Below are 13605 nucleotides of genomic sequence, written 5' to 3' on the forward strand. Positions count from 1 at the left end.
AAATTTTAATTCCACAACATAAGGAAGGTAAATCAGTATCATCTAATTGGAGTATTGTTCTATGAACTACACTGTTTTAATTATCTAAGAATTTCACAGATCTTGTTAACTCTGCTAGCACTATAATGGAAGGATATTACAAAATGAAAACACGCATCATATAAGAAAACATGTGAGAAACATAACTTCATGCACCTTAAAAGGTTTACAGAGCTTTCACATTAAATTCCTTTGTAGTATTATAGTGCCCCGCTCCCCCCCTTTTCTTTCTGGTTACAGATTAATATTCTATACAACATACTTTTCTTTCTGCATTTGTATTAGAAATACTGGCTCAGTCCTGTAAATATTTACAGGTGAATATAAGGTTCACTGTGGCTATACAACCACTGCAGACTGGCTCAGTTGAAAGTAAACTCAAATAAGCATCTACATGATTAGACCCTAGGCTTTTAAACTAAATGGAGTAAAGCATCAGAATCACTTAGGAGTACATTTACTGTTACCAGTTTGTAGAGATTCCAAGAAAAAAAGCTCAGTCTTTGACTCACTAAAGCCTCAAAATGTACAAATGGAACAACAACAGCTGAAGCTATAAACTTAGCCTTTAAAACAGTACATAACTAACTACATGGGCTGTGCAACTTGAGACTGAAGATTGTTAGAGAAGTACCATTGCAGAGTCAAAATTGAGAGGCCATATATCTTTGGATTGAATACCTACAGAAGTTAAAATTTTCTATTCCCTTATTTACTACAATTTTAATAGAGCAGTTTATATGGCCCAAAATGAATCATTCTTTTAAAGGTCTCCAGTTCTTGAATTAACTTGTCTACTTTGATACCGATTATTCATTGCATATATTGCACTCTGCTCCTCAATTATCTCAGTTTATCAAGTTTCTTTATGATAAATCCTACGATAGAGGATTGAAGCTCGTGCACGAACTAAAATAACATGCCTATTGCCTCACTCCTGTTCCAATCAGAAAAAAGTCTATGTCCTCTAGGACATTCCTGCAGACAGATTGCTGCAGGAAAGCAAAAGGATTGGGACACAAGGAATGTCCAGTTTATGCTTCTTTCTCACCTTTATATCACCTATCATACTTGGCAATATCTGCAGTCTTCCAGCACTATGGGTATTTCTAAGGAGTCTGACAGGGTCAAAAGATACCTGTACCTAACTCAGGAACATTGCAATCTAGTATAATCTACAAAACAAAGGCCATGAAACTTCCCTTAATGCATGTTTTAGCTAAGAGATCTTCCTTAGAAGAATTTCCCATTTTACTATAGGATATGTCATTTCAGAGGCAGAGAACCCAGTAGAACATGCAACAGCTTGCTGTAAAATGTTAACTAGACCCACTGCATAAATTTGCTCCCTAAATCTAAAGGATTTAGGATTAAACTTTAATCAATTTGTGATACTTTTCCCTGCTAGACTGAAGACCCATCTTTCACCAATTTCCTTTTTCCTTCTCATTTGGGTAGTTATAAGCAGCTATCAGGTCACTCACTAGCTGCTTTTTTAAAAATTATTTTATTTAAAGAAACACCTTATTTCATTCACCTGAAGGCATATTTTCCAATCCTTTAATGATTTTCATGGATCTTCTCTGGATAGTCTACAAACATTTAAATCAGCCTTGGACCTGTTTGACAGGGAAAATTAACTATACCAATCAAGTCCCTGCCACTTTCCCTCACAGAAGAATTCTGTATTATCACAATAACGTCATAGCATCAGTGGTGGTTATGACCGGCAAGAAAACAAAGAGGCAAGTATGTTACTGGTAAAGCTAAGGATGACATGCACACAATGCTATATGGCCAAAGGTCCCCAAAACCTGGCAAAAAAAGCACAACAGCTGGCCTGATTTAAGTAATTTTTTTAAATACAGACCAGTACGGAGAAAACATGTTTACTTTGATCTTCAATAATGAACAGAAATATCTGAGTTCAGTATTTTGTCTATCCTCGAGCTTTAACTAGCCAAAACCAAACTAATTTGTTTGGGCTGAGAACAAGAGATTAATCAAAACTTTATAACAAAATTTTATGGCAAAGCATTGTTGTTTTAACAAGCTATGAAACATCAAGCTAAGATGCAAGAATAAAAATATTCAGTCTCAAGCATAATGAACAATGAAAGCATATACTCTGAAAAACAAAAGAACAAAATCCACAGATTTCAAAAGTTTGCAGACGAAGCTGTACAAATCCTGTTGCACTGAGAAATGAGACATGCCTGCCCCAAAACCAAAAGGTCTACAGACAGGACTGACAGGTACTGCCTATAACCAGATGCGACTTTGTTTTAAATTTCAGGGCTTTGTAATTGACTGTTTAGTCTTCTTTAACGCTATATACAGCAACATAAAATCAAAATACCACGCAGCTAAGAAGAACATCTCCTGCAGCTAATGAACACCTGTGTAATATGCATGTGTTTCATAAATTCCCATTAAAGTAACAGGAGTGCCTAATCCCCATTTGTTGTTAAAAGGTCAGATGTATTTTAACTAATATTCGCATTATTCTAACTAGCATTCCAGTCTTCCTGGGACTCCCATCATAGCATATTGTCTTTGTGCCTGTACACAGCAATTACAGGATACACTTGTTTCAAGACAAGGATAATAATGGCATTATTATGAAGTTCAGGAGCTGTATCAATTCACCATCAAGTCTCAGGATTTTCAAGTCTAAGAGATTGCCTTGTTCAAATTATTTTTGATTTACCTCCTCAGTTGATTATGATTATTTGTGAGGACAGTGCAAACACTCTGCTTCAAGGAATAATAAAAATATAATCCTCATTGAAGCTTACACAAGATTTGCAAGATAAGAAGCCCTTGAGGCACGTAGCATTCTTCCTTCCGTTTGTCAAATCTTAGTTTTCCAAACGTCACAAAAACAAGATGCACTCCCAATGCAGCATGCCTTTTCTTAAACGTTACAAGTGAAGTAAACAGATGAAAAAAACAAAGGAAAAAAAACACCAACCAACCTACAGGATGCAATTTTATGAACTATTTGCAGAACCCTATGATCCAGCCTATGTCTCTGTATTTCTAAAGAAATAAAAGTGCTGCATAAAACACACTTCAACAAGCTTTCCTTCTACGTTGTTTTCTTTATTGAAACTTTTATTCAAACTTCTCTGGTCTTAGCCAAAACTATTTCCGAGAGCTCTGACTGGAGATGTCATTACTTCACACAAAAGTGGTGGGTTTTGGTACTTTGAAAATAGTTGTAGGGCTATCAATAAGCAGTAATACAAACACAGGATTTATGCACATTCAATGTTGCAATAACAGATTAGACTATTGGCCCATCTGGTATGATTCAGGGTTTCATAATGCCGAAGGGGATGATCATAGAATAAATCTTCTCTATAGACAGATTTTTTTATTGGCTTCCCTCAGGTAGAAGCTAACATCCTTGAAAAATGTGAAGGATTATTAATAACAGTTTAATAATAACTCTGCAAGGCCTTATCCACTGTAGAGAGACATGTGTTACATACTCAGCATACACGGGACAGTAAGTTCAGCACTGATACACGTCTTGCTGAAGTGCTAGCACAGCGGAAGGATACTGATGCTTAACTACACAGCAAATGTAAACAACTTATGTTGCTGCTCTCTCAACACAGAATGATTTGGGGTTGCAGATCAACATTTAGAGACTCCTAGATGCAGTGATTGAACACGTAAGAAAACCAGCAAGTGAAATCTACGTAAAAATAATACCAGAAAGCTACGGGAGAACATTTGCAAGGAGCTGCACAGAAATCTCTCTGATAAACTACTGTTTTTTCTGTTTGCATCAGCATGAGGATGCTGGTCATCAATTTGGTTTTACAGAAGGATGAATGAGGTGGGAATTCTGTTTTGACTAAAAACTACAAAAGGAGTTATTGAAAGATATTAGCTCTTATCTGCAAAGTTCAGGGGCAGTAGTAAAATTTACAGTTGTGAGGTACATTAGGTCTTCTGTTAGCATAACACAAGTACATCAGTCAAAGCCTCCAAAGAAAAATAACACTGCAAAACATTTTCCTCAGCATGCCTTCGGCATCAACAAAAATGACAAATTCAAAAAAAGAGACTAATTTTGAAATGTTGATTTTCAAAACATGAACTTAATGAGAAAATGTTCTTATACCCAAAGATGACCAGAAGAATGATCAGTGTCTGAATCTTTCACTGATGAAGTATACAGTAGCAAAATCATCCATCTGGCAGCTAGATAATGCCATACCCAAGTGACTATTACAACTAAGTCTTTTCGCTTCCACAATCGTGTTACCTTTCATGGTAACGTATGGCCCCCAAATCTAAGCTTTTCTAATGGCTTCTGCAATACAGTTTCTCACTCTTGATCAAAAATTCATGAATCACTGAAACTGATATTAGAAAGAGTAGGAAAAAATCTGACCTAAATATGAAAGCAGTTTGGGGTAATCTATGTGTAAGTATTTCTATTGGGCACATCTGTTCCTAGTAAACCACTAAATATTACATGCAAACTCAGAAAATATGGTTATGAAGTCTCTTATTTACAGCCCAGCTATTCAATTTAGCACCTGTATTTCTTTTTTTTTTTTCCTTTAGAGATCTTAAACCATTTAAAAACAAGATGTTACAATGATGCTCTAGGAACAGAAGGACATAAAATCTTGTCTAGAGAGGTAAGATTTAATGGTTCAACAGAACAAGTGAGACATGGGTTATAAAATCCCTTCTTCCAGCACATTCTGTAAGCATTTAGAAAGCAATAAAACAATCTCTCATATTTGCTATAACTGGGAGAGGGAAACAAGGAGATGATACCAATAAGTAGATAAAAAAGAAAAAAAAAATATATTAGAAAAACACCATGGTCAAGCATGCAAACCGAAGCGTAATGTATACAAGAGCTGGAAGAAGACACTTTTGAGATACTGCAGAAGGAGATAAGAGGAATAGGAAAATATGATGGAAATAAACCAAATAGTCAAGAGTACACGGTTATGCTGAAACAGAGGCGTACATGTGGGAAGTGGATGGATGGAGTGAAACTAGGGAAGAATCTCCTGGTACAAGCAGACACAATGCCACAGAGAGAGAGAAACTCCGGGGCAGGAGTTAAGGATCAAACCACTGAAATTATTCAAGTACATAAAGAAAGGAGTTGAGTTGCAGGCACGTAAGCGAGTTAACCTGACACAACCTGGAGCAGTGAATGCCCACAGGCGTGTCATTATCTTGCATCAAATGCAAGCCAAATTGAGGTAGCTTATTCCCCCTCACCTTCCATGAGAGAAAGGTAAACTAGCTCATGTTTATCTTGAGATCCAAGCACACACAATGGGAGTTAATATAAGACACGCTGCACTCAATTCATCTCTAGGCTTGCCTTGGAGCTACTCATTGCTTTACCTACAGTCTGGGGTGCAGTCCTGAAAATCCCCACAGAGCTGACACCTAAGTCTCGGCAGGCCTGAATTTCAGAGCTGCCTTCATTTATGCCCTTAAAATGCCACAAGACCATGAAGTCCACATGCTCAGAAGCACTTGAGTCTTGACAAAATTAAGCACGGTTGTACCCACTTGTCATCTAAACAAGATCCAGAAACTAGGTATCCCCCACCTACACCTTCCTAAAGGAGATGTCAGTCAGACACTCCCACACATGAGTTCCTTATGAAATGAAACGGTAGCTTCAAGTTTGTTTTCAAATACAGCAGAGCCCTGTCATGTAACAGTTTACGAGTCAGAGAAGTCCTACCTCATGGATCAGATCTGCCCTTAAAAGCACACTGCCCCAACTTCTGTGCTCCAGGCACACTCCACTCATACCAACACTCTTTAAAAGCCAAAGCTCTCATCCTTTTTATGGCCAATTCTTTTTAGCTAAATGAACTCTCATTTAGCTCCAGTTTTTCAGGCCATTCATGTTTAGCCCCATTTGCCTTACCTCAAAAAACTCTTTACACACCACAGCCTTTTCCCCCCCTAGTCTTGCATCCTAGCAAATTCTTCCTCCTAAAGTTCTCTCCATGTCTGCCTGGAGCCTTTTCATCTATTCACTTTTAATCTAAGTGCTCCCTTAATTCTTTCCATGTGAATCAAGTAACTCCAAAAACCTGTCTGGACTGGCAGAGGAAAAAGTGAAGTCCTGCTTCACCCACTCCTCATGGCTCCTGATCTACAAGACCTTAAAAAGAACTACAACCTATGTTTCCTACACCTTCCTCCACTAATTCTCCTTATGCAGCCTTTGACAATCTTTCCTGGTTGCACAGGACAGTATAGCATATCTGCCTTGAATACAGCCTATTCTGGCCTTTCATAGCTATAACCATAGCCCTGCTACATGCCTCTTCATCCTGAGCACAGCGTAAATACAGAATGACTACCACAATCAAACTTCTAGTTGAGTTTCTCCAAGTAGAGACAGCTACCTACGAACAACAGTTCAACCACTATGCTCAACCAATTTATGCAACAATGCAGTCCCCAGGATGAATGCATCTGCTTCATGCCACAGATATTTCAACTGCTCAAGAATTCTTCACCTCTTGTTGCAGTATGTGGCTCCAGGACCACATGCCAATTTGCACCTCACTAATGGCATGCAACCTTAGCTGAGAAACATGATCTGCTGAGAAGTCCACAACAGTAATTTACAGTCTGCTGCAATTTTAAACATCCAGTCATTTGGCCTTCTGCAGTAGGTACTAAGGTCATGCAATCAGCTTGGTTAAATTTTGTATAAAGCAGTTTCCCAACCTTTTTCCACGGAATCTGCTTTAAGAGTATTCGTAACATCTTATTTCCGCCGAGGTTTCAAGACATGCTATCTACACAGCCTTAAAAGGAATTTTCAGAAGTTCAGTTATGCTCTTACCATTTTGTCCAAACATTTCCTTTTGGTTCTGGAATATGCTGATGAGTGCTCAAATAGAAGTTTGTATCACATTCTTGCTGGTGCTTTTTGAAGGCTTTTTTCTGTTTCATCACTTTGCTGGAGCTGAGAGTTGGACATGATCACCTACAACTCCTCCTCCTTCATTTTAGGAAAGGGAAGTCTTCCACTCACAACTCAACTCCTTTTCCATAGTGTCAGCTTTGCTTTAGGCTACTCCCTCAGGCTTGAGTTCTTGAAGCTTGGTGATCCAAAAATCTCTAAGCAGGCATTTCCACTTCAAGTAATGCACTTTTCTGAATGATGTTTCCATTTCCAAAGGTGCTTGGTATCTGGTTTGTTCTGATTATCTTTTGAGTTCCGCAATCTGATAAAATCTCCTGGTCATGAAACGTGGGTGGAATTTCCCTCAAACACCCAGCAAATTGTCTTCAATACTGACAGCTGTTTTCTCCTCACTAATAAAGTCCCTCCCTCCACTGACAGGCAGTTAAATGTGATGCTTAATGACATGAATCAAGTAAACTGGGATGCTCCTATTGCTCAGTTTGGTTGACAGTAGACTCACATAACCTAGCCTTTAACATTCTTTACTTTTGTAATCGATTTCTCCAAGTGCTGCTTCTGCCACACGTTTTTCTTTGTGTTTCTGCCACAGGACAGCCAAACCCAATTACCCTAGCTTCTCCAGTTTCTGGTGTGTTTCTTCCTGTCTAATCCTTGTGTTTTACACAGTCATGGTCACAGATCGAAAAAACTGTTCCCTTGAGAAGAAAATTGTATCTGCAAGACAAATATCATGCCAAATCACCGAGTCCGATGCTCAGCCAGCCCTCCGAAAGCTTAGGAACACTGCTTTGTTCTGCTTTGTTCCTGTGAAACAGGCTTCATGAACCTTCATCTCGCCCTTCGTTCTCTCTCCCCATCATCACCCCCTGAAGAACTTTCATCGGGATTCTACTTGCCTCCAGCTTTGGCGCAAATCCTCAAATACAACAAGGTACCACTTGCACTCAGACTGTTCTGCTAACCACCCCAATGAACTTTCCTCAAGCATAAACATTCAGGATCCTTTGGCCATACTTGGTTTCTGCATGGCGGAAAGAATGAGGAATAAGAAGAAGAAAGGTGATTTCTTCCAGTTCTGTTCCCTGGACTGAAAAAAGAAACTGAACTCGAACTTCCTAAGCATTCTTAACTTAGTCCCAAGATCTTCCTGGCAAAAGTTTTTATAGCAATTTGAGTTCCCATGGAAGCTGCTCCACCTGATCACTTTTAAGGCAAGCAGCTGTAAGTTTCTTGTGTTTCCCATACTCATCGCCTTACACTTCTGACCCAACTGATAAAAGCTTCGATTGATATTGCTCCTGAATAAGATGCTACTTAGAAGACTACCACTAAAGTGAAAGTTTGCATCTTTCTCCTCTCTCCTTTCCTCCTGATGGAAAAAGTCTGTAATCTTATTAACTGCAACAGCTGTAAATAGTTGCTGTTCCAAAGCAGTCCCACGTGGCCTGGGATGGCCCTGCCTTCTTTTAACTTTGAGCTCCAAGAACAATCATTCTCACCCAAAGTCTGTAAATCCTTCTGTTCTTTAGCTCAATACATTCAAATTAACTAGTTCCTCTAAAATAAATCTTTTTGATACAGGGTTTCACAAATCTCCTTTCAGAGCCACAGTCTCCTACTCCCCCTCCCCAACTGCCAGTGGTCTCTTCACCCATGTCTTGAGATTTCCACATTCTTCTTTCCTGGATTGTGTCCTGAGTTATTCATCTTAATAGTTCCCCTGGACTCAGCCTGGAACCTCCCTTTAAGTCACTTGCTCAGTCATCTAATCATACCCTTAATCCTTCCTGGCAGATCTAACCCCAACCAGCTACCCGAGCCGAGAGAAAGAAAGAAGCCCTGCCCTACCTATTACACATTACTGGTCCCATGCCCTTACAGAAATAATGGCATGGAATTCCTAGATCATCTTTCCTGATAGTAACTGTTCCCCCGACCACCTTTTTTTTTTCCTGATGACCGCTAAGACCATGTTTTTGTCCTTTCCACCTCTCCTTGAAGTTTATGGCTTCCTAAATGATCTCCTTCAGCCTTTTCAGGTGAATATATGGTTACAACGGACTTTAGGCTTTCATGAAAGGGGTCTAAAAAGATAGTCAAGGAAGGAGAGGAAAGAAAAAAAGTATTTCAACAGATTTACAAGGAAAAACATATTAAGCTAAGGCTGAAAATGTATTTGATAATATATATGGGGAAAAAGTCACAGAATACTGTTATTATTCCCAAATGCAAGATTTAAGAAAAAAAACCAAAAACAAACCAACAACCAACAAACCAAACGCACAAACAAACTAGCTTTAGATAACACGCTTAATGCTAAAAAAAATTGTGACATCATTAAAAAAAAAAATCCAGTTAGGCTTATCATATACTAGGTCTTTTGGGGTTCTTTTTGGTCTCAGGAAAGGTCAATTGCTTTTTCAATAGCACAAAGCAGGGGAGGGAAAAGACCAAATCTTTACAGCACAAAAATAAAGCAGCACAAGACTCAGTGGGATGTTCTGGCACAGTTCTACACAAGTTTCATCACAGGAGTCCAGGGCAGCATTTAGAAAAACACCTGCTGGCAGGACAATCCTGCTGAATACTGAGAACAGGGCTAAAGACAGACTTAGGTGTCCAATAAAAAATGGAAGCAAAAACTGGAGAGAATAAGCAAATTTGGTTTTATATGAATGAGAAGTTTTTGTGTGGGAGTAGTAGTGGGAATAAAATTTCTTCACATTTTATTGTGTAATTTTGCTGTGTAGTAGCGTTTCAGTATGATTTATTGTGTAATGCTATTGCATGGCATCATTTGTTGAGCAACTTTGCTGCGTGGTATAGTTTTTTATTTAATGATATTGAATGTTAGGCAATGGTCTTGCATGCCATAATTCGTGTTTTCTGTTGAGCAACATCACTGCCATAGTTCTTGACACAAAGGTGAACTGCATGAATTCACATAACAGTGCTGAATTCATGATTTTAACATACATTCACTCAGAGATGGCAAATGGAGACTATTATTTTTTTCTGAACGAAGACACGTGCAGAAAAGTCGCAAACTGAGCAGGTATTTAAGCAGAACTTAGGGCATTAAGATATGTTTTCATTAAATAGCAATGCAGCATTGCCTCATAAATGACACTTCCTTATCCGGAGCTACCTTGTAACTACATCGTGTGATATTACATGTTTCAGATATCCACACCTGACTGTAAAAACTACAGGAAGACCTTGTTTTATGTACTACTGGGTATAAGTAAGAAGAGTAACGTGCTTTTGATGTGACTTAGGCTCTGTCCAAAACTATCCTTGCAGGGAGCTGCTGAAATCCAGAATCTGAACAAGAAACTCTCCACCCACACTACTGAACTTAGAGCAATAATTTAAAATTTGCATTAGTAAATTAGTAAAAGACTTAAGCATATTTTAGATGCCATCACAGTGTCATCTTACTACTGCTTAAGATTGTCCAAAGCAGCAAGAGGAGGAAAGAAAAGTTTGCCCTATATGTAGTATTAATGTAAGTTACTTATCTTTACATTTGTTACATAAACTTCCCTTTTCATCCCTCTTTTTTTCCCCCTATCATTTTTGCTTATAACAAACGTGGTCCGTATATAGACTTAAATAACATGTTTGAAGTTCAGGAAATGTATCAGAACTTGAAATCTTTTCCCAAACAAATCAAGTAATCCATAAGAATATCAACTTTGTACCCACATCCATTTTTATATCCATTTGAAAATGCTGTTGATTGGCTAGAACAGCATCTCTTTCATGCATTACCTGGCAGTCTACAAACAATTTTATGTTGCAAGAGACAGAGAAAGACAGCAAACACTGGTAGGTTACAATGCAGTGCTGCTGCAAGCATTTTTATTTGATCTCATATTCTGGCAGGTTTTAAATACAGAAGAAAAAAATATGCATGCAGGCCTAATTTTTAAAATATGGCAAAAAACTCAGAAGATAGGCTAGGAAGGCAAATGGGGGGGGGGAGAAAAAGTGAGCTCTCTCCATCTATAACATAAGATTAATTTATTATCTGACAGATGGCAGAAAGGAGGGGGGCGGAAAAGAAAAGACTGCTGATGCAGTAGTGAGCTTCCCGTCTGTGATAAAGGCCTCACATTCTCACTTATCATGCTGCCACAAAATACGTCTATAGTCGCATTCACTCCAGAGTTTTGCTCTGTATATTTCTAGGTTTAAATCAAAATAGCCTAGACCTCATCGCTGTGTGGACCACTAGAAAGTGAAGAAAACATCCAGAGAAGTGATTCTTCTGCCAACTGCCCAAGGCTACTCACAACAGCAACTGTGAAAGCTGCAACTCTACCCTGCTCATTTCATTTGACCAACGAGAGAGAACCTTTCATGCTGACCAATGCTTCCAGAGCTACCAGTCATTGTAGCAAGTTACCATCTCATCTGCTGTCCCAGCACTGAAAGCTGCTTTTTCACATTTCTCCACGTTCCAAGACATTTTCTCTTCCTTCAGCATCTTCCACATTGCAGTCATGGGGTGCCAATACAAAAACGGAGCATATTGAAAACGGAAAACAGCAGAACCAACCCAAACGCACTTAATATAAAACGAAAAGCTTCCACGTTGACAGTAACAATCATTTCCTCATTTAGTTTGCTGAACTCCACGCGATGCTGTCACAGGATTCCCACCTGCCGCAGAAGCCAAAGGCCGCCTGAGCTCCGGCACGAATTACCGGAGGGCCTCGCTAACCTCCGACATCAGATTCCCGTATGACCACCCCAAGGCACGCTGCGGTGAGAGGGAACCAGCGGAACGACGGCTCTGGGAAGCGGATTTTGCTACGTCCAGCCCGCAGGCGCCCGGGGGACACCCTCACCTTGCCGCCAAGAGATGCCCGGCGCACCCCGGGCCGTTACACGGGATTAAGAGAGATAAACAAACAAAGCACCCGAGCACACCCAGAAGGACGAGGAGGAGAAGCGGGGGCGGAGGGCCTGGCCCTCCGCCGCGGTCCCAGGGCCGGGGACCCGGGCCCGGGCCCGCCCGCTGCCTCAGCCCCCTTGGCGCGCGCCGCCGTCTCCCGGGAGACGGAGCCATTTTGAACCGCTGCGCCTCAGTGACAGCGGGCGGAGGGCGCCGGGCACGGCGATGGCGGTGCCGGGGCTGCCGGCGGGGCCGGGGGCCGCCCTGGCGCGTTACCTCGGATGCTCCAGGTCCAGCGGTAGAACTCGAGGGTGTCGTTCACCACGCTGGACACCAGGCCCATGGCGCGGGGGGGCTCGGCGGCGGCGGCGGCGGCGGCGGCACCCATGGTGAGCAGCAGCAGCAGCGGCGGAGCCGGCAGACCTGTCTCGGCGCGTGCGTCCGTGCCTCTGCGCCGGGGCTGCTGCTGCTGCTGCCCTTCTACAGCCGGGGATGTGATTTAAATCTCTATCTCTCGGTATCTTCCCTCCAGACTCCGCCTCGCTCCCGTCACCGGCTCCCGTGCCCCGCGGGCAGGGAGGAGGGCGAGGAGGCGGAGGCGGGGGGCGGCGCGGCGGCCGCGGCTCCGCAGCACCGTCCGCAGCGCGCGGTGCGGTGCGGTGCGGTGCGGTGCGGTGCGCTCGCGTCACGTGACCACCGGCTCACTGCCCGCCGGCGGCTGCCCGCGGGGTGCGCGGCGGCCCGGCCCGGCCGCGCAGGCGCACTGCGGGCGCCCAACCGCCTGCCGGCTGAGGGGAGCGCGGCGGGAGCAGGTGCAGGGGGGCTCGGCGGCCTCTGGTGCTCCCGTGGGGCCCCCTCTCTTCCATCAGTGGGTGTCCGGGGCGGAAAAGAGGTGCTTATTATCTGAATTTGCCTTTTTTTTTTTTAAAATAGGGGTGTTTCTACCAGACGGGGGAATAAATATTTCAACTTTTTTTTCCTTTCTTCCTTTTCTCTTTTTAGCAGTTTGGATTTTTCTTCCTCTCTCCTTCTCCTCTTGCTCCCCCTTGACAGACAGGCCGAGGCACCCGCGTGAGCGGCGCTCACTTTACCTCAAGCTGTTCGAACTGCGGTGTCGGCTTTTCAGCCGACCGCACCAAGAAGCCTCCGCTAAAATCCCTTCCCCTCCCAACGCTGATAAAACCAGCAACCGCAACGGAATCTCGCTATCTCCTTGCCCCACCGGCGGTGGTTAGTGGCATTTCCCTGACCAGCAACCTGCCCAGCCTCCTCCAGGCACCACCGAGGTGCCTTCGGCACGCTCTCCCCTCCATCTGCTGGACCGCAGCCTTTATGGTCACTTCAGGGCGCAGAGAGGTTCGCCTGCCTGTGCCGTTGCTGGGTGCTGCAGGAGAAGGAGCCTCCGTGGCAAAGGCCGGCAGGGCTGCCGGTGCAGTCCCGGTTCATCCATTCTGCACCCTATGTTTCAACCCCAACAAACTCTCTGCCTGGTGTGGGTGCATCAGCTGCTCCTCACACCTTTTGCCTCTTATCTCCTCCTGCCAGCTTGTCTCTCTCCCTCCCTCTCCCATGATCCGCGTAGTGCGGATGGCTGCATGACACCCTCAGGATCGGTTTCCCCTCTGAGGGACAGGAGGGGAGCTGCTCCACCCGAGTTGCGAGCTTTCCTCCTGGCAGACAGCAGATCAGATGTTATCTACCTCTCCCTCCC

At 42.6% G+C, this 13605-nt stretch overlaps 1 protein-coding gene across 1 annotated transcript in view; it reads right to left on the reverse strand.

Moving 5' to 3' along the window:
• ELOVL4 (ELOVL fatty acid elongase 4) overlaps positions 1 to 12600 on the reverse strand; it is a 32075-nt gene extending 19475 nt beyond the window's left edge. Inside the window, exon 1 of the mRNA XM_075145369.1 lies at positions 12171 to 12600. Within this exon, the coding sequence (XP_075001470.1) occupies positions 12171 to 12282 (112 nt within the window). The 5' untranslated portion in view covers positions 12283 to 12600. The remainder of the gene's footprint in view (positions 1 to 12170) is intronic.
• Positions 12601 to 13605: the final 1005 nt, after the last annotated feature.

This window comes from Calonectris borealis, chromosome 3, assembly GCF_964195595.1.
Source record: "Calonectris borealis chromosome 3, bCalBor7.hap1.2, whole genome shotgun sequence".
In the NCBI taxonomy this organism is placed as follows: Eukaryota; Metazoa; Chordata; class Aves; order Procellariiformes; family Procellariidae; genus Calonectris; species Calonectris borealis.